This window comes from Pan troglodytes, chromosome 18 (genome assembly GCF_028858775.2).
Source record: "Pan troglodytes isolate AG18354 chromosome 18, NHGRI_mPanTro3-v2.0_pri, whole genome shotgun sequence".
NCBI classification, from domain to species: Eukaryota; Metazoa; Chordata; class Mammalia; order Primates; family Hominidae; genus Pan; species Pan troglodytes.
In genome coordinates, this window is record NC_072416.2 from 2,926,885 (window position 1) to 2,945,185 (window position 18,301).

At 64.0% G+C, this 18,301-nt stretch overlaps 2 protein-coding genes across 5 annotated transcripts; both read left to right on the top strand.

Moving 5' to 3' along the window:
* Positions 1-51: 51 nt before the first annotated feature.
* On the top strand, positions 52-2,556 carry NHLRC4 (NHL repeat containing 4). 2 transcript variants are annotated; one of them, XM_016929013.4, is made up of 2 exons: positions 52-138; positions 560-2,556. In XM_016929013.4, the coding sequence occupies exon 2, from the start codon at positions 917-919 to the stop codon at positions 1,478-1,480; it is 564 nt and encodes a 187-aa protein (XP_016784502.1). In that variant the 5' UTR covers positions 52-138; positions 560-916; the 3' UTR covers positions 1,481-2,556. The 2 variants fall into 2 exon arrangements, with proteins under 2 accessions (XP_016784502.1, XP_016784503.1); XM_016929014.4 differs by having other exon boundaries at positions 69-138; positions 535-2,556.
* PIGQ (phosphatidylinositol glycan anchor biosynthesis class Q) lies at positions 2,536-18,005 on the top strand. 3 transcript variants are annotated; one of them, XM_024349631.3, is made up of 11 exons: positions 2,536-2,856; positions 8,317-9,014; positions 10,090-10,221; positions 10,389-10,509; positions 12,633-12,759; positions 13,039-13,192; positions 13,337-13,448; positions 14,068-14,148; positions 14,743-14,857; positions 16,140-16,201; positions 16,774-18,005. In XM_024349631.3, exons 2-11 carry the CDS (start codon positions 8,326-8,328, stop codon positions 16,924-16,926), a joined length of 1,746 nt encoding a protein of 581 aa, XP_024205399.2. In that variant the 5' UTR covers positions 2,536-2,856; positions 8,317-8,325; the 3' UTR covers positions 16,927-18,005. The 3 variants fall into 3 exon arrangements, with proteins under 3 accessions (XP_024205399.2, XP_016784504.2, XP_016784505.2); XM_016929015.4 differs by lacking the exon at positions 2,536-2,856 and adding an exon at positions 2,992-3,153; XM_016929016.4 differs by lacking the exons at positions 2,536-2,856; positions 14,068-14,148 and adding an exon at positions 3,005-3,153.
* Positions 18,006-18,301: the final 296 nt, after the last annotated feature.

Consider the following 18,301-nt stretch of genomic DNA (forward strand, 5'->3'; position numbering starts at 1 on the left):
AGACTGCACTCTCCCTCCTCCACCCGGCCCCGCTGCGTCCCTGCCAGTGGCTCCTCCCACTTCCTCCGGTTCTAGTTTCCAACAACAGAGGCTGCAGCCACCCAGCCCCAAAGCAGGGCCCAGCGAGACAGGGCCCAGGTAAGAGACCCCTCCCCCCGGCCTCTCTCGGTGGGGCAGGTGGAGGCCCTTGGAATAGGCTGCCTCGCCCCTAAGGGGTCAGAAGTCTCCCTGACCTAGGGGCTTGGGTAGAAGGGCTGTGTGTGGGTGACCGCCCCCCCCCCCGTAGAAAGGGGTTCCACAGGCAGATGGATTTGAGAAACGTTGCTTATCTGTCTGAGGCCCGTGAGCTCATCTGGGGCTCAGGGGAAAACCCACAGCGAGCTACACGGGTCATGTGTCTCCCAGACTCAAGTCCCAGGCACCTAGACACTAGGGTGGCCGCTGGGCTTGGTGGCCAGGTAGACTCTCAGGACCTGGAGGACCCGGCCTCATAGGAGGGCACTGGAGGAGTGACTTTGCCATTCCCACACACAGTGGGGCCTTATTCTCTCTCTTGCAGCCCCAAGCGTGACCCAGCTGCAGAGAAGCTGAGACGCTGATTCGGACTGACTGGACTCCGGCCTCCAGGTGTCTGCACCTCACACTGGACCCACCTGGAGACTCCACGGGCTCCCGGCAGCTCCGGCTGCTTGGGTGGATCCGGGTGCCCGCAGGGGCTGCGGGAGGGCCCCGGGGCCTGCACTGCTCCCCCGATGGCCTGCTCTTCCTCACGGCCGGGGCTGCGCCCTGTGTCCACGTGCTAGATCTGGAGGGACGCCCCATCTGCCTCCTGCCCTGCCGCACTCCGGGGAGCGGGGCCTTCGTTCCAGAGGACGTGGCTGTGACAGCGTCAGGGCTCGTGGTGGTCAGCGATCCCATGCATGGGGCTGTCCATGCACTCCAGCACACAGCCCGGGACCCCGGGGGCCACTGGGTGACAGTGGGCACCTTCCTGTCTCCCCGAGGGCTGGCTGTGGATGCCCTCAACCGCCTCCTGGTGACGGACTACTTGCCTGGGGCTGTGCACAGCTTCTCATTGGGTCCTGCTTGGGAGCCCCTGGCCCCAGCCTCCATGCTGGGTCTGGAGGGCCCCTGCTGGGTGGGCCCAGGGCCTGATGGGGGCCTTGCTGTGAGTGAGGAGTTTGGGGATGTGAGGCTGTTTGGCAGTGCCCGCCAACCCCTGGGCTCCCTGGGGGGCTGGACGGGGCACACTTTCGGCTGCCCAGCGGGCATCTGCTCCAACTCAGAGGGCAACGTTATTGTGGCAGATGAGCAGAGGCGCCAGGTGACCCTGTTTCCCCGGGCTGGGCCACCCATCTGCCTGGTGTCAGAGGGGCTTGGGCAGCCCTTGGGAGTGGCCTGTGCACCCCAGGGCCAGCTCCTGGTGGCTGATGCCAAGGACAACTCCATCAAGGTGTACCAGGGCAAGGAGCTGGCCTGACCTGAGGCTGGGTTGGAGCAGCCCTCCTGTGCCTGAGGCCAGCTCCCAGGCCCTTGGATCACCGCGGGAGGAACCCTCAGGATGGGTGGAGCCTCCAGGCTATGGGCATTGCCTGCCTGATGCCAGCACCACCTGGGCTGGGCCCTGGGCTTGGCTCGAGTTCTCCTGCTGGTGAGGCTCCGGATCTCAGGAGCAGCCCTGAGTCTGCTTCCCAGGCTGCCCCTGCCAGGCCTGCAGCCTCCCCAGCCGGGGCCGCTCTCTGCTGTCCCCATTCAGTGCCCTGGCCCCTGCATTCATGCCCCCCACGCCCCCTCAGGCCCTGTGCCTGGACTTTGGGGCTGGCAGCTGAAGCCTTGAGATCCTGGGCCAGCTGCCGGCACACAGCTAGGCAGGCTCTCCCACCAGGTGCCCCTGCCCAGGCCTCCTAATCAGGGGCAGACAGGCAGGGAGGGTGTGGCTGGGATGGGCTGGGCGGGGCGGCCTGGGGCAGGGGTGTGGCCCCTAAATGTCCCCAACCTCAGAGGGACCTGGAGTCCTGAGCCTCCAGTAGCTTCTCTGGGCCTGGCAGAGGTAAGGGGGAGGCAACCCTGGAGTGTCTGGAGGCCCATGGCTGGCTGAACCCTGGATGCCTTTTCTTCCACGTCCCCATGAATGAAAGCTGTCTGGGCCTTCATTCTGCAGACAGGGACAAACAGCTCCATGCTGTTTGTCCTCCCAGTGCAGCCGTGCTGGGAGGGTCTGGGGGAGCTTCCTACAAGGAGAGACTCCTGCTGCTTTGGAAAACTGAGAAAAAATAGGGGTCTAACCCTCTCCTCCCATTTTACAAGTGGGGAGATGAGGCGTGAAAGGAGAGGCGTCTGGGTTACTCCGTGGGTCTGGGGTCCAGGGAAGGGCCTGTATGGGGGAGGGAGCTGGGAGGGGACGGTGTCTGGCTCTACCCCTGTGGGGTGGGGAGGTGAGGCTCCCCTGTATCACAGGACATCACCCCTGAGCGGTCCCTCATATGTCTGGGTCCTGTGGGTGGGGGACTAGCTGCGCACTGTCGTTAGGTGCTCAATAAACGGAGTTGCTGCTGAGGTCTCGGCTGGGGTCTTGTTCCTGGGATCGGGAGGGGCTGGACGCCTGTGTGTTCTCTCCTGACGATCGCTGGCGGCAGCCTCTGGGCTGGTCCTACCAGGGCTCAAAATTCCCGGCACCACTGGCTTTGGGGATCTGGGGGCGGCCCCTCTGCAGACAACAGAGTGACGGGGGCGGGACCGGGCTGGGGCTGGGGCCTTCCTGGAATCCCGCAGGGCCTGGGGACCTGTTCACTTGGGGAGGCTGGGAGCCAGGCGGGGTCCGAGTTCCACGAAGGCCAGATCCAGTCTGTTTCTCAGGTGAGGAAACTGAGCTGACGCAGGGCTGGCGGCACGGAGGCAGGCTCGGGAGGTCCGGGCGTGGGGACTGGGCGGGCACGCTGCGCCGCGGAACGCTCGGGCCGGGCGGGCGGGCAGCCCGGGCGCCTTTGGGGGCCGGACCGTCGCGCGGCAACGCGCGGAGCCGGCGGAAGTGGGGCTCGGGTCCCGCGGCGGGGCTGGAGGCAGCGAGCGCCGTTGTCTACCCGGGCCCGCCCATCGGGGTCCCCAACCCCATCCGGACCCCGCCGCCCGAGCGCGCGGCCCCGGAAGCACCCGGTGAGCAGGGGGGTGGGCGGCGCGCGGCGGGACCTCGGGCAGCGCCCCTGCGGCTCCGGGCCTGGGCTGGGGGCTCCGCACTCCCGCCCGCGGCGCCGCTGCTTCCTCCTCCGAGAAGTGGGGCCGCCCCCGGGCCCGCGCCGACCTGGGCCCCTGTGGACCCTGTGCAAGGGCGGTCGGCGCCCCGGGCCTGGCTGTGGGCCCTTCGCAGTTGTCCCGGGTTGCAGGAAAGGGCAAAAAACGGAATCATAGGCTCTTCCCAAATGAGAGGGGAAGGCCCTGCTTGAGGAAGGCAAGCAAGTTTGTTTGTTTGTTTGTTTGGAGACGGGGTCTCACCATGTTGCCCAGGCTGAACTCGTGTTTGTTTTTCATTATTTATTTATTTTGAGACGGAGTCTCGCTCTGTCGCCCAGGCTGGACTGCAATGGCGCGATCTCGGGTCACTGCAACCGCTGCCTCCCGGGTTCAAGCGATTCTCCTGCCTCAGCCTCCCCAGTAGCTGGGATTACAGGTGCACACCACCACGCCCGGCTAATTTCTGTATTTTTAGTAGAGACTTGGTTTCACCCCCATCGAGGCTGGTATTAAGCTCCTGACCTCAAGTGATCCGCCCGCCTCGGCCTCCCAAAGTGCTGGGATTACAGGCGTGAGCCACCGCGCCAGGTTCGTGTTTATTTTTCAAACAAGGCGCTGGGAAGCGCAAATTCTCCAGAGCTCTTGTGGAGCGGTGGCAGGGAGGGGCGGCTCAGCCAGAGATGGCCCTGGCCCGTCCTAACTGGGCTGGGGTGCCACCATTCCCTCATTCGCGGGGAGGAGAGGGAAGTCTTAGTCTTACTACTTTAGATGGTCGACCTCCCTACCTGCCTGGTCTGGGAATGGCTTCTCAAGAGCACTCGGGCTCATTCTTAGCAGAGGAAGCTCTTCTGGCTAGCCTGGCGCCCGTGTGTGTGTGTGTCTGTGTGTGTGTGTCTGTGTGTGTGTGTCTGTGTGTGTGTGTCTGTGTGTGTGTGTCTGGCTAGCCTGTGTGTGTGTGTCTGGCTAGCCTGTGTGTGTGTGTGTGTGTGTGTGTGTGTAGCTAGCCTGGCACCCGTGGCTAGCCTGGTGCCCGTGTGTGTGTGTATGTATGTGTCTGGCTAGCCTGGCGCCCGTGGCTAGCCTGGTGCCCGTGTGTGTGTGTGTGTGTGTGTGTGTGTGTGTGTGTGTGTGTGTCTGGCTAGCCTGGTGCCCGTGGCTAGCCTGGTGCCCGTGTGTGTGTGTGTGGGGGGGGGGCTAGCCTTGTGTGTGTGTGTCAGGCTAGCCTGTGTGTGTGTGTGTGTCTGGCTAGCCTGTGTGTGTGTGTGTGTCTGGCTAGCCTGTGTGTGTGTGTGTGTGTCTGGCTAGCCTGTGTGTGTGTGTGTGTCTGGCTAGCCTGTGTGTGTGTGTGGCTAGCCTGGCGCCCGTGTGTGTGTGTGTGTCTGGCTAGCCTGTGTGTGTGTGTGGCTAGCCTGGCGCCCGTGTGTGTGTGTGTGTCTGGCTAGCCTGGCACCTGTGGCTAGCCTGGTGCCCGTGTGTGTGTGTGTGTGTGTGTCTGGCTAGCCTGGCACCCGTGGCTAGCCTGGCGCCCGTGTGTATGTGTGTGTGTGTCTGGCTAGCCTTGTGTGTGTGTGTGTGTGTGTGTGTGTGTGTGTCTGGCTAGCCTGTGTGTGTCTGGTTAGCCTGTGTGTGTGTGTTTGTGTATGTGTGTCTGGCTAGCCTGTGTCTGTGTGTGTCTGGTTAGCCTGTGTGTGTGTGTGTGTGTGTGTCTGGCTAGCCTGTGTGTGTGTGTGTCTGGCTAGCCTGTGTGTGTGTGTGTGTGTCTGGCTAGCCTGTGTGTGTGTGTGTGTGTGGCTAGCCTGGCGCCCGTGTGTGTGTGTGTGTGTGTGTGTGTGTCTGGCTAGCCTGGCACCCGTGGCTAGCCTGGTGCCCGTGTGTGTGTGTGTGTGTCTGGCTAGCCTGGTGCCCGTGGCTAGCCTGGTGCCCGTGTGTGTGTGTGGGGGGGTGGGGCTAGCCTTGTGTGTGTGTGTCTGGCTAGCCTGTGTGTGTGTGTGTGTCTGGCTAGCCTGTGTGTGTCTGGCTAGCATGTGTGTGTGTCTGGCTAGCCTGTGTGTGTGTGTGTGGCTAGCCTGGCGCCTGTGTGTGTGTGTGTGTCTGGCTAGCCTGGCACCCGTGGCTAGCCTGGTGCCCGTGTGTGTGTGTGTCTGGCTAGCCTGGCACCCGTGGCTAGCCTGGCGCCCATGTGTGTGTGTATGTGTGTGTCTGACTAGCCTGTGTGTGTCTGGTTAGCCTGTGTGTGTGTGTGTGTGTGTGTGTGTGTGTCTGGCTAGCCTGTGTGTGTGTCTGGTTAGCGTGTGTGTGTGTGTGTGTGTGTGTGTCTGGCTAGCCTGTGTGTGTGTGTGTGTGTCTGGCTAGCCTGTGTGTGTGTGTGTGGCTAGCCTGGCGCCCGTGTGTGTGTGTGTGTGTGTGTCTGGCTAGCCTGGCACCCGTGGCTAGCCTGGTGCCCGTGTGTGTGTGTGTGTGTGTCTGGCTAGCCTGGTGCCCGTGGCTAGCCTGGTGCCCATGTGTGTGTGTGTGTGTGTGTATGTGTGTGTGTCTGGCTAGCCTGGCGCCTGTGTGTGTGTGTCTGGCTAGCCTGGCGCTCGTGTGTGTGTGTGTGTGTGTGTGTGTGTGGCTAGCCTGGCGCCCGTGTGTGTGTGTGTGTGTGTTTCCTCAGTCTTTAAAGATGCTCACGTTGCTTTCTCCCGTCCCATACCTCCTCTGCTATCGATCGCTTCTCTTTCATCTTCCTCTGGCTGTGTGATCCCAGCAGCTGCTAGTGCAGGCTTCTTTGTGCCGCCGACCGTCCCAGAGGCTGAGGTGGGAGTGTGATGGGCGTTTGCCCCACAGTACGTTGAGTTTTCTCTCACTACTCGACAGAGAAGAGCAGCTTCTGCCCTCCCATCTCCTTCGGTAGACACAAGGCACTTTTTTTTTTTAAGGTAAACTTTGTAGATGAAGCACAAAGAATACACACAAAGAAAGCGCACAGATCGTGAGCACGTAGCTCGGTGAATTTACCCAAAGTGAGCCCGCCGCAGAACCAGCTCCCCCCAGAACATCTGTTTACTGTTAGAGCCATTGTGTTTCTTTTCCGACGATATCTGTGGGCGGTTTTCCTTAGTCCCTGTGAAAGCTCTTCCCCAGCAGGGCGTGATGGGTCCCTGGGCTGAGCTGGTGTGAAAGGTGGGCTGTACTGGGTGGTCCCCTATGGTGGTCACACAGCCAGACACGCTGGGCCCCTCGCAGGCAGAATCGCTTTGTCCCTCTCAGGATGTCCTTGGTGCCTCACGTCAGCTGGCCTCCAGGCATCCACCCGCCGCCTGCCCTCTCTGGCCACTGAGGAAATGGGCATTTGGGGAGTTCTGCAGCCTGACCCAGAAGGTCCCTTTTCAGCTAGAACCCACTGCCTTGAGTGACTGGATCCTCCAGCCCCAGTGCGGGCTGCCTGCAGGGGAGGAGAGCAGCTGCACCAGGGGCCTCTTAAGCCCCAGGCATTTCCGTGTGAGGCCTCTTCCAGAGCCCCTCCAAGCTTCGGGAGAGGACTTACAGGTCACACCACCCCGACGTGTGCATCCTGCTCTGTCCCCTCGTCCCTAAGGATGTGGTGGGCGCTGGGACCTCCAGGCGTCCCGCTCTGTTCCCTCATCCCTAAGGGCGTGGTGGGCGCTGGGACCTCCAGGCGTCCCGCTCTGTCCCCTCGTCCCTAAGGATGGGGTGGGCACTGGGACCTCCAGGCGTCCCGCTCTGTCCCCTCGTCCCTAAGGATGTGGTGGGCACTGGGACCTCCAGGCGTCCCGCTCTGTTCCCTCGTCCCTAAGGATGTGGTGGGCACTGGGACCTCCAGGCGTCCCGCTCTGTTCCCTCATCCCTAAGGGCGTGGTGGGCGCTGGGACCTCCAGACCCAGGCTCAGGCCAAGCTATGTCCCTCCCTCAAGTGTGGCTCCAGCGTGGGGGGTGTCTGCTCAGGGTGGCCGCTCCACTCTTCGTGCAGGCGAGATGGGGCTTTCTGTGTCTGAGGAAGGCGAGCGGCCCAGCCAGCCAGCCAGTAGTGCCCCCAGCGCTAGGGAGTCCTCCTGCCCTGTGGGGCCCTGCCAGGGAAGGCATCAGTGGAGGAGGAGCCCCAGCTGGCTGCACGGCTCCGCAGGGGCCTGTGAGAAAGGGGGAGGAGAGGCCCAGGGCCTGGGAACCGCGGTGGCTCGGGTGGCTTCCTACTCAACGGCTACCTCGGAAGGCTGGTGTCCCTCAGCCTGAGAGTGCAGGATGCAGTTCCTCCACACCTCCGGGACCTGTAAGCCTCTCTCTCCCCGTTTCTAGGCACCCATGTGGTTGGAGAAATGTATCCCGGAGAGAAAATGCTCCCTGAGGGAGCCCTGCCCTGGGGTGGCTGTGGGGATGTCAGGGAGGGCCAGGCACTGCTGGGTGCCACCGTGGGCGGGGGTCAGAGTGGAGGCCGAAGCCCTGTGTGCCCTGAGCCTGCTCCCTGAGCAACGAGGCAGGTCCTTCCTGCCCCCAGGGAGGGGCTTGTGGGAGGCAGGGACCTTCTGGGGGGCTGCCCGCCGTGCGCACGAGGTAGTTTCCGCAGCCCAGCAGCACATCATTTTACATTTTCATCTTTATTCTTGCTTAATATGTGAATCATGGTTTGTCAAGGTTTCAATTGGAGTGATCTTGCTAATGAGATTGTACAGTTCTCCGCGTGCTACACCTTTAAGCACACCTCTCTGATCAGGTTTCTTAAAAATAAGAAGCCTGGAGTTCGGTCCGGCCCCACAGCCGCATCAGGTGGTGCCGAGGAGGCCGTGCCCTGGGCCGGCCTGGAAATGGGAGGGCAGGCCTGGTGGCTGCATGTGCGTCCTGCCTCGTGCGGGTGGGGCTGAGCTGGGCCTGGGGTGGACGTGGGGCCAGCGCTCTGGCTGCCCCTTGGAGAAGCATGGCCCACGCGAGGCGGCAGCCAAGCAGCCCTACGGCGTCCACCACCGAACTTGAAGCTGAGGTGCCCCGACCTGGGGCCCTGTGGCTGCACCTGTCAGGCCGTCTGTGCCACATCCCGCAGCCCACGGTGGGGGGGCAGCAGCAGCTCTGAGCCGAGCCTCTCCTCTTCTCTTCCAGCCTCCCGGCATGGTGCTCAAGGCCTTCTTCCCCACGTGCTGCGTCTCGGCGGACAGCGGGCTGCTGGTGGGACGGTGGGTGCCGGAGCAGAGCAGCGCCGTGGTCCTGGCGGTCCTGCACTTTCCCTTCATCCCCATCCAGGTCAAGCAGCTCCTGGCCCAGGTGCGGCAGGCCAGCCAGGTGGGCGTGGCCGTGCTGGGCACCTGGTGCCACTGCCGGCAGGAGCCCGAGGAGAGCCTGCGCCGCTTCCTGGAGAGCCTGGGTGCTGTCTTCCCCCATGAGCCCTGGCTGCGGCTGTGCCGGGAGAGAGGCGGCACGTTCTGGAGCTGCGAGGCCACCCGCCGGCAAGCGCCCACTGCCCCCGGTGCCCCCGGTGAGGACCAGGTCATGCTCATCTTCTATGACCAGCGCCAGGTGTTGCTGTCACAGCTACACCTGCCCACCGTCCTGCCCGACCGCCAGGCTGGAGCCACCACTGCCAGCACGGGGGTCCTGGCTGCCGTCTTCGACACGGTAGCACGCAGTGAGGTGCTCTTCCGCAGTGACCGCTTTGATGAGGGCCCCGTGCGGCTGAGCCACTGGCAGTCGGAGGGCGTGGAGGCCAGCATCCTCGCGGAGCTTGCCAGGCGAGCCTCGGGACCCATTTGCCTGCTGTTGGCCAGCCTGCTGTCGCTGGTCTCAGCTGTCAGTGCCTGCCGGTAGGTGTCCCGGGACAGGCAGGTGGCAAAGAGTGGGGTCCCATGAGTGCTGGCCCATCCCTTTGTCTGCAGTGGGCACAGAGGCCCAGATGGGCTCTTCCTGGGCCCGGGCCCCCTCCCACTCCTGCAGCCCGGGCTTTGGCCCCATCCTGCCCTCCCAACCCTCGCCTCTCAGAGGGTGTCCCTCACCCCTGGGGTAGAGCCAGGTCTCCGGGCAGCCTCAGGGATTGCCAGGGGCCCTCCCAGAAGGTGTAGAAGGTGAACCTCAGTGGCTTAGGTCCCTGAAAGAGAAATCAGAAGGTGAGCACAGACATGACTACTGCTGCCTGGGGGTGCTCCTGAGGGCACACAGGCCCGCTGGCCTCCCTGTAGCCCTGCGTGTGCCCCCAGCAGGCCTCTGGACACTGCAGCGCTCATGGGCTGTGGGGGTGTCATCCACTTGCTGGCCCCGTGTGCCTGGGGGAGTGGTCTACAGGCCCTGCTTCTCTCCACAATCACAGGTGCTGCTGGCCAAGGGTCAGTTGAAGCCCAAGGGCCCTGAGGGGCACGGGGGTAGCCCCGAGCTGTGGCTGAGAACAGAGGGCCCCCTTCCACAGGGGACCTCATCTGCCTGGCGGAGGCGCCCCATGGGGAGCAGCTAGGGGTCACCCACAGTTGCCCCCTGCCTTAGACCCGGGGGTGCATACTCTGGAAGCCTGGGGTGAGAAGCCAGGCCAGCCCAGGAGACTCCGGGCAGCTTTCTGGGCCCCATCGGCGGGGCGAGGCCCTGGGCCCGTGGGAGTTGCTGCTGGCTCGCAGGCGCTTCTTGGCACCGGCTCTGGGAGCATGTGGTGACCAGGTGGCCTGGGGTCAGCACCTGCGAGGAGGCCAGGCTCCGGGTTAGTCACGTGCACTGTGAGGTGGGCGCGTTGGGCGCTGCCTACCACCACCTGGGCCACCGAGGGCCCCTCCCACCTGCCCCCTGTCCTGCTGAGCTCAGGAGTGTGGCCTGGGTGTTTGTGGTCCCCTGCACAGTGGGGGACGGTGGGAGGAGGATCTGGAGAGGGACACATCACTCCTCTCCGCTCCCACGCAGAGTGTTCAAGCTCTGGCCCCTGTCCTTCCTCGGGAGCAAGCTCTCCACGTGCGAACAGCTCCGGCACCGGCTGGAGCACCTCACGCTCATCTTCAGTACACGGAAGGCGGAGAACCCTGCCCAGCTGACGAGGTGTGGGCCTGCCCTGGTCTCTGCAGGGCTGGGTGCGTGCCCTCTGGCCCCTTCTCCATCCCCCTCTGCACCACACTGACCCCTCCGGCCAGGCAGGCAGGCCTCCTCCTGCGGCCCCAGGATGTGCTGGCCACCCTCATGCCGGCCGGGCCGGACCTCCCTTCCAGGAAGGCCAACACGGTGGCCTCTGTGCTGCTGGACGTGGCCCTGGGCCTCATGCTGCTGTCCTGGCTCCACGGGAGAAGCCGCATCGGGCATCTGGCCGACGCCCTCGTTCCTGTGGCTGACGTGAGTGGACTGGGGTGGAGCCCAGTGTCCTGGGTGGGCGTGGGGACCCCTCCTGGGCAGCAGAGCCTTCCCGGGCCAGAGCCACCGCCCCCCAAAGCCAGTTCTACCTTTTCCATGCTCTGGAGACACGGCCCTCCCCTGAACCAGAAGCAGGAACTCCAGGGGCGCTGGGGCCTGGGCAGGGCAGGCCTTGCAGGTACACCCCACTTTCCTTCTGAAGGGGCCTTGTGCAGGAGCTGCCGGGGCTGAGGCTCTGGGGAGCCCGCCTCTCCCTGTGGGCCCAGCGTCGTGGTATCTCCCTTGTGGCCCCTACCTGAGATCAGCATTGCCCTCCTGGCTCTCTGGGGCCCTCTGCAGAGCCAGGGTCATGAAACCTTTCCTGTCCAGGGATGCCCATGTGCAGCCCAGCTAGGACTTCCTGCCCTGCCCCTGTGCTGATTCTATAACTCCTGTGCTGAGAGCCAGAGGCACAGCTTGTCTCCCATCTCCCACCTTCCCTGCATGGTCTGTGCCCCGTTTCCAGCCGGGTGCAGCCCCCTCCTCTGCAGATCTAGTGCATTTCCATGCTGCCTCTGGGCCTTCAGCTTCTCTGTCTTCCTCCCTCAGCACCAAAGCCCCGTCTCTTCCATTAGGAGCTTGTCTTCCTGCTGGGGGTGGTACCTGACTCTTTGGCCCACCCTCGGGCCTCTGTGGAGGCCTCCTTGAGGCCTGACTGGGTGGGTCTTGTGTGGGCTGCAGGTGTGCACTGGGCCTGCTTGTGGCCAGGCCAGGCCTCTGGGGGCAGCATCAGGCACGTCTGTGTGGCTGTGGGGGTGCAGGGAGCTCTAGCCCAGAAGGAAGGAGGGGAGGGGCTGGGGAAGGGGTTCGGCAGCTTTGCCTGTGGTCGTCCGCACCTGCCACCGGCCTACTTTGTCCTAGACCTCCCTTTTGCAAAAGTGCTCAGAAATATAAATATTTAATTTAAAATGAAAGTCTCTTCCCACTGCCAAGCTCTTAGCCTTTAAATATTAAATAAGCTCTATTTATAAAGAATGTTCTTTTCTCAGCCGGGGGTGGTGGCTCATGCCTGTAATCCCAGCACTTTGGGAGGCCAAGGCGGGCGGATCATGAGGTCAGGAGATCGAGACCATCCTGGCTAACACGGTGAAATCCCGTCTCTACTAAAAATACAAAAAATTAGCCAGGTATGGTGGTGGGCACCTATAGTCCCAGCTAGTTGGGAGGCTGAGGCAAGAGAATGGCATGAACCCGGGAGGCAGAGCTTGCAGTGAGCCGAGATTGAGCCACTGCACTCCAGCCTGGGCGACAAAGCAAGACTCCGTCTCAGAAAAAAAAAAAAAAAAAAGTGTTCTTTTCTCCTTCTTGCCAGTCCTGCTGTGGCTGAGGCCTTGGCCCAGGCTTGGAAGGAGCCTGCGCAGTGGGCAAGTGGGGGCCAAGGTGTCACTGTCTCCTTAGTGGGGAGGCTGAGGCTCCCTTGGGGTCTGCCCCCCGGGGCACAGCCTCTGGATGCTGAGTTTCTTCCTGGGCGGCCAAGACCCTGCTTCCCTGTTTGCTCTTGGGGGTGCCTGTGCCCTCAACTTGACGCCATCCTCCCTGTGGGGACCTGTCCTCCTGCCTTGTTGCTGTGGCCCTGATGGGCTTGGCACTGTCTCGCTCACCTGTGGCCATCCCGGGCAGCCCCCAGCCTCTGCGATGGGGTGGGGCCTCTGGAGGGGACTGTGTCAGCTGTGGGCTTCCCTGCAGGGCTGGAGCCGAATCAGGGTCTGCCAGGCCTCAGTGCGTCCACGTGTTTGGGGCCAAGGGCTCCAGTGGGTCCTGTGGCCGAGGTAGTGAGAGGGGAGGAAGATGGTAGAGGTGGGTGCAGGCAGGGGGCCGCGCGGATGCCCTGTGGGCCCGGCCGTGTCACCCAGGCCTGCAGAGAGAGGCCTCCAGACCAGCCTCCTCAGACCCCAATCCCGGAGCCATCTGTGAAGGGGAGCCCATGTGCTGTCCACGCTAGGACGCGGTAGACCCTGGAGGAGGGAAGGCTGGCCAAGGCGGGAGCCCGTCACAAAAGAGCCTGGGGAGATGCAGGTGCTGAGCCTGGCTGCCCCCGCCCCAGTGTGGCCCCTGTGTCCCTGCAGCACGTGGCCGAGGAGCTCCAGCACCTGCTGCAGTGGCTGATGGGTGCTCCCGCCGGGCTCAAGATGAACCGTGCACTGGACCAGGTGCTGGGCCGCTTCTTCCTCTACCACATCCACCTGTGGATCAGTGAGTGCAGGGCAGGCGGGGGCCCCAGGGACCCCAGAGCTTGCTGAAGAGGGTAGGGACCCAGCCAGACCCCGCCCCCTGTGCCCCCAACTCTGCTCCCCAGCGTCCTGTGTGTGTGAGGCCTGCTGTGCTCAGCTGAGGGCTGGGGCCTGGGCACCTCCTGAGGGCTGACCCCACCCTGCCAGGCTACACGCACCTCATGTCCTGTGTGTGTGAGGGTTGTGCTGGGCCGAGGGCTGGGGTCTGAGCGCCTCCTGAGGGCCTACCCCACCCTGCCAGGCTACATCCACCTCATGTCCCCCTTCGTGGAGCACATCCTTTGGCACGTGGGCCTCTCGGCCTGCCTGGGCCTGACGGTGGCCCTGTCCCTCCTCTCGGACATCATCGCCCTCCTCACCTTCCACATCTACTGCTTCTACGTCTATGGAGCCAGGTGGGCGTGGGCTTCCCCCTCCCCACCGCCCCCTGGGAGGTGCAGAGGCTCCGGCTGGGCGTTCGAGTGGGGCGGGGCAGGGCGGGGCAAGCGAGTGGGGCGGGGGCGGGGCGGGGCGCGGCCTGACAGCACTGCGTCCTGTAGGCTGTACTGCCTGAAGATCCATGGCCTGTCCTCACTGTGGCGTCTGTTCCGGGGGAAGAAGTGGAACGTTCTGCGCCAGCGCGTGGACTCCTGTTCCTATGACCTGGACCAGGTATGGGGCAGGGTTCGTGGCTGGAGGGGCTGACTGCCCCCGGCCTGTGCCCGCTGGGCCAGCGCGGTGCTTGGGCACCACAAGGGGGCAGCCTGCTCCCGTCCTGCAGCTGAGGCCGCGCACAGGCCATGGGAATAGATAAGTCTGCGGTGTGGGCTGCACGTGGGGCTCTGAAGTAGCGCAGAGCTTCCCTGGGCCACAGAGAAGAGACAGACACGCAGCCCCGAAGGTGGTGCAGGCACAGGCCCTAGAGGTGCCCCGGGCTCGGAGAGTAGAGGTGCCCCGGGCTCGGAGACTAGAGGTGCCCCGGCCCGTCTGCTGCTCACTCTTGCTGCAGCCGCTGGATGCTGCCATCCAGAGCATGTTCTTGGTGACTGTGTGGCCACGCACCGTCTTGGGTGGTCTGGCCCCCACCTGTCTCCCTGCAAGTCCCCTAGTATGTGGGGTGTGGGTGGACAGCCCTCCTGCTACTGGGACTGCTTCTGAGCAGGCCATCCCGAGTTCCCTCAGGAAGCCGCAAGGTCCCGACTGCAGCTCCGGGATGGGGGAGGGCACAGTGCTGGGCTGTCCCTGGGCGCGGGGTCCTGCTGATGCCCGGTGTGCCGGCCCCTCCCTACAGCTGTTCATCGGGACTCTGCTCTTCACCATCCTGCTCTTCCTCCTGCCTACCACAGCCCTGTACTACCTGGTGTTCACCCTGGTGAGCTGAGCACCCACAGGCTGGGCCTGGCTGCAGTGCTCTGTGTGGCTTCTGCCAGCGCTGCCTGGGAGCAGTCAGCTGTGGGGCGGGCTGTCTCCTGCTGCAGGCCACGTGGGTGGCCTTTCAGGACCCTCTGGGCAGTGAGTGCTGCGCCCTGGAGAGGGCGAGGCCCTAGCCTGGCCAGTAAGACCCCCTCACTGCCCTGGAGCACGCAGCTGGGTGCGTGGTGGGAGGACCCCACGGCAGATGGGGTCACGCAAGAGGCCTCCCCTGGTGCCTGGCACTGGGGCAGACAGTGGGAGGTGAGCAGAACCACCTCCAGCACCTGCTTGATTCCCAGGCCTCGATCCCCTCTGCATGTGAGGCTGTGGGGAGGCACCTCTGACCTGGTGAGAGGGCCGAGTGCTCCGCCTCCAGCTTTTCTCCAGAGCAAGGCCCAATGGCAGGCTCCGTGCCCTGCTCGGGGTGGGGTCCCTGCTCTCCCCAGGACCCTGCAGCCTCTGGGCCCCCTTCCTCGTGGCCCAGGATGGGGTCGGGCTGCTCTGCCCCCAGGCACATCTGGCCGGGCCGGTCCTAAATGCTCCTCTGCCACAGCTCCGGCTCCTGGTGGTCGCCGTGCAGGGCCTGATCCATCTGCTCGTGGACCTCATCAACTCCCTGCCACTGTACTCACTGGGTCTTCGGCTCTGCCGGCCCTACAGGCTGGCGGGTAAGTGCTGCGTATTGGGCAGCTGGCCCTGGGTAGGTGGAGGGGAACCACACCTGCGGGCCCTGCAGAAGCAAGGACAGCATGGGCCACTGTGCCTCCAGCCTGGAAGCCGTGGTATGCATGCGCAAGCAGGCAGGGAGGACAGGGCCTCCTAGTCCCAGAGGTCTGCAGGACCAGCTGCCTCCAGGGAGGTGGGGAGAGACTCAGAGACTCACCTGCCGCGCAGGTTCAGAACCCTGGAGACCTGAGGCCACAGGCCTTTGTTCTTCTGCCTTGGGATTTTCTGGGCTTGGGAGTCTGAACTGCAGGCCAGGGGCCAAGCACGGCAAAGTCAGAGGCACTAGGAGCCAGCAGGGCGGCCACCATCCAGCAAGTGCCCTGTCCGCTCTGCCGGAAAACCCCATCCACTCAACAGCACAGCCTGCGCCCGTCCCTCACTGGGGCTCTTCCCTGCTTGCCGGACACTTGGCTTCTTTCAGTGGAGTCTGCAGGAGGCTTTTTTTTGTTTGTTTGAGACGGAGTCTCACTTTGTTGCCCAGGCTGGAGTGCAATGGCGCAATCTCGGCTCACTGTAATCTCTGCCTCCTGGGTTCAAGCGATTCTCCTGCCTCAGCCTCCCGAGTAGCTAGGATTACAGGCGTGTGCCACCATGCCCAGTTAATTTTTTGTATTTTAGTAGAGATGGGGGTTTCACCATTTTGGCCAGGCTGGTCTCGAACTCCTGACATCGTGATCCTCCCACCTCAGCCTGCCAAAGTGCTGGGATTACAGGCACGAGTCACCGTGCCCGGCTTTTTTTTTTTTTTTTTTTTTGAGATGGAGTCTTGCTCTTTTTGCCCAGGCTGGAGTGCAGTGGTGTGATCTCGGCTCACTGCAACCTTCGCCTCCCTGGTTGAAGCGATTCTCCTGCCTCAGCCTCCCAAGTAGCTGAGATTACAGGCACACGCCATCACACCCGGCTAATTTTTGTATTTTTAGTACGTATGGGGTTTCACCATGTTGGCCAGGCTGGTCTTGAACTCCTGACCTCATGATCCGCCCACCTCCCGAAATGCTGGGATTACAGGCGTGAGCCACCGTGCCTGGCTGCAGGAGGCTTTGATGCTGGCCTGGCAGCCAGCTCCAGGAGCTGGGGGACGGAGGGGGCAGGGAGGGCTTCGTGGGTGGCCACGGCCAGCAGCACCCGGGTGCCCCTCAGAGAGGAAGGTACCTCCAGCCTCTGCCCATGTGTGGGGCCAGCCCCCACGCGTCCTCCCTCATAAGCCCCTTGCTATCCTTGCAGCTGGCGTGAAGTTCCGTGTCCTCCAGCACAAGGCCGGCAGGCCCCTCCGCCTCCTGATGCAGGTGAGGCCCCTTGTGGCCAGGACGCCCCTATGCTGCTGCCCCTGTTCTGGGACAGTGGGGTCAGCTGGGTGTAGTGTCTGGGTGGCACCACGCCAGTCTGCGATGAGGTACAGGGAGGGCCCAGTGGAGCTGAGGGGCAAGGCCCACGCGGGACCCCCTCCCCCTTACCCCCAGGGCCTGAGGACGCTGGTGTGGTCCTGTGGATGGGGCCCATTCTGCCTGTGTCGGAGGCGCCCTTGGCTGGCTGGGGCTGCCCTGGGCCCCACAGGGCTCAAGTTCTGGGTGGAACAGAACCGACTGAGTGAGTCCTGGGGTGGGGCGTGTGTCCCTGCGGCATGGCCCCTCAGAGTTGGGCAGCCCCGAGGGGAGATGCAGCTTCTGCCTCCCCCCAGCGCTCCCTTCTGGCTGCAGGCTCACCTGCCTCCCTGGGAACTGGGACTGGCTTGTCCCACAGGTGAGGGAATGTCTGAGACAGCACTAGCCCTGCCTCACAACTGCCCGTCCCCACCCTCTCTCTGCAGACGGGGTTGGAGCTCAGACCACCCCACTGACCGCTGCCCTTGTCCTTCCAGATAAACCCACTGCCCTACAGCCGCGTGGTGCACACCTACCGCCTCCCCAGCTGTGGCTGCCACCCCAAGCACTCCTGGGGCGCCCTGTGCCGCAAGCTGTTCCTTGGGGAGCTCATCTACCCCTGGAGGCAGAGAGGGGACAAGCAGGACTGAGGGAACTGCTGGCTCGCCCGGCACCACCACACGGCCACGGCCAGCCATCTGCTCTGCCAGGGTGGCACCAGCTCAGCTGGCGCGTGTCCCGTGCTTTGTGGACGCTGCTGTGTGCTCCTGAACACCGCAGGCCCTGCTATCACACCTTGGGCTTGGAGGTCATTGGGAGTGAGCAGATGTGGGGGTGGCCAGCCAGGCTGGCCGCACTCCATCACTGGCACTGCCTGCCTTGGGACCCGCTTCCCACCTGCTGCGGTCACCATGGTGGCGAGCACAGCAGCCCCAGGTGTCCAGAGCACTGCCCCATGCCCACCTTGCGTACCCAGGTCCAGAGGGTCCGTCCACCACAGCAGCCCCAGGTGGAGGGCTGGTCTCCCTGGGGGCTCCCCAGTGGCTCTGCCCTGGCTGTGGGGGTGGAGGGACCTTCCCAGGATGAACCCCCCAGTCCCAGGCACCCTCTAGCTCCCTCAGCCGAACAGCACCCTGCATCTGGGGGATTGAAGCAGTCGCTGACCCCCGTCCCCAGTGGGCCCGGGCCCTCACTCCCTGAACCACACGGGGTTTATTTGCGGACGTTCCCTGCAGAGGTGGCTTTGTGAAGAAGCCATCAGCAGGCTGTGGGCATCGCCAGGCTGCTGTGGGGGCGGGAGCAGCCTCAGTGTCAAGGGCCCGCCCACTGACCCAGCCATACCTATTCGTCCACGGTGCCCCTGTAGCAGCAGGCCCTGGGGCCAAATCTGTCTCCCTTCATGGGCCTCCCAGGGAAGGAGGAAGCCCTGCTGTGCAGACACCTCTGTGGCCCCCCAGGGGTGTGAGCGGCCTGGGGAGGGGGCCGTGGCACTGAGGCCGAAAGTGCCTGCCAGATGGCACGGTCTGGGTGCGGGTGTTCCCTGTGAGCCCGAGTCCGCTTCAGGAGGGGAGCCTGCAGGTGCGGCTGGTGAGGGGATGACGCGCTGTGGGTGGGAGGAGGCAGCGCCCATCTCAGCAGCACCAGGACTGCCTGGGACTCCCTGGCAACCCAGCACTGGGGAAGCTGTCAGCTGCTGTGACAATAAAACCTGCCCCGTGTTTGGAGCGCAGGCTCGGCCCCGGGTCCATGTGCAGCGCGGGTCCAGGGAAGCTCTGGGGTGGGGGTGTGGACGCTACTCGAGGGACTTGGGCTGCCTCACGTGGGTCTGCCCTGCAGAGTCTACACCGGCCTCCTGCTGGAAGCCCTGACGATGGCTGATGGGACGGGCTTACAGGACCTTGAGGACTTTGGTGTAGGCAGGTGAACCCGGGCCGCCCACCCTGGGGTCCGCCCACCCTGGGGTCGTGGCCTTGCCTCGACATAGATGGTGCAGGGGTGTAGGCCTCCAGGGGTGGGGCGAGCAGC

Bases quoted from the DNA above. Each gene is read 5' to 3' on its own strand.
- NHLRC4 (XM_016929013.4), top strand. From the start codon at position 917: ATGCATGGGGCTGTCCATGCACTCCAGCACACAGCCCGGGACCCCGGG.
- PIGQ (XM_024349631.3), top strand. From the start codon at position 8,326: ATGGTGCTCAAGGCCTTCTTCCCCACGTGCTGCGTCTCGGCGGACAGC. The intron at 10,222-10,388 runs GTGTGGGCCTGC...CCTCCCTTCCAG, and splicing joins AACCCTGCCCAGCTGACGAG to GAAGGCCAACACGGTGGCCT. The intron at 10,510-12,632 runs GTGAGTGGACTG...GTGTCCCTGCAG, and splicing joins CCCTCGTTCCTGTGGCTGAC to CACGTGGCCGAGGAGCTCCA.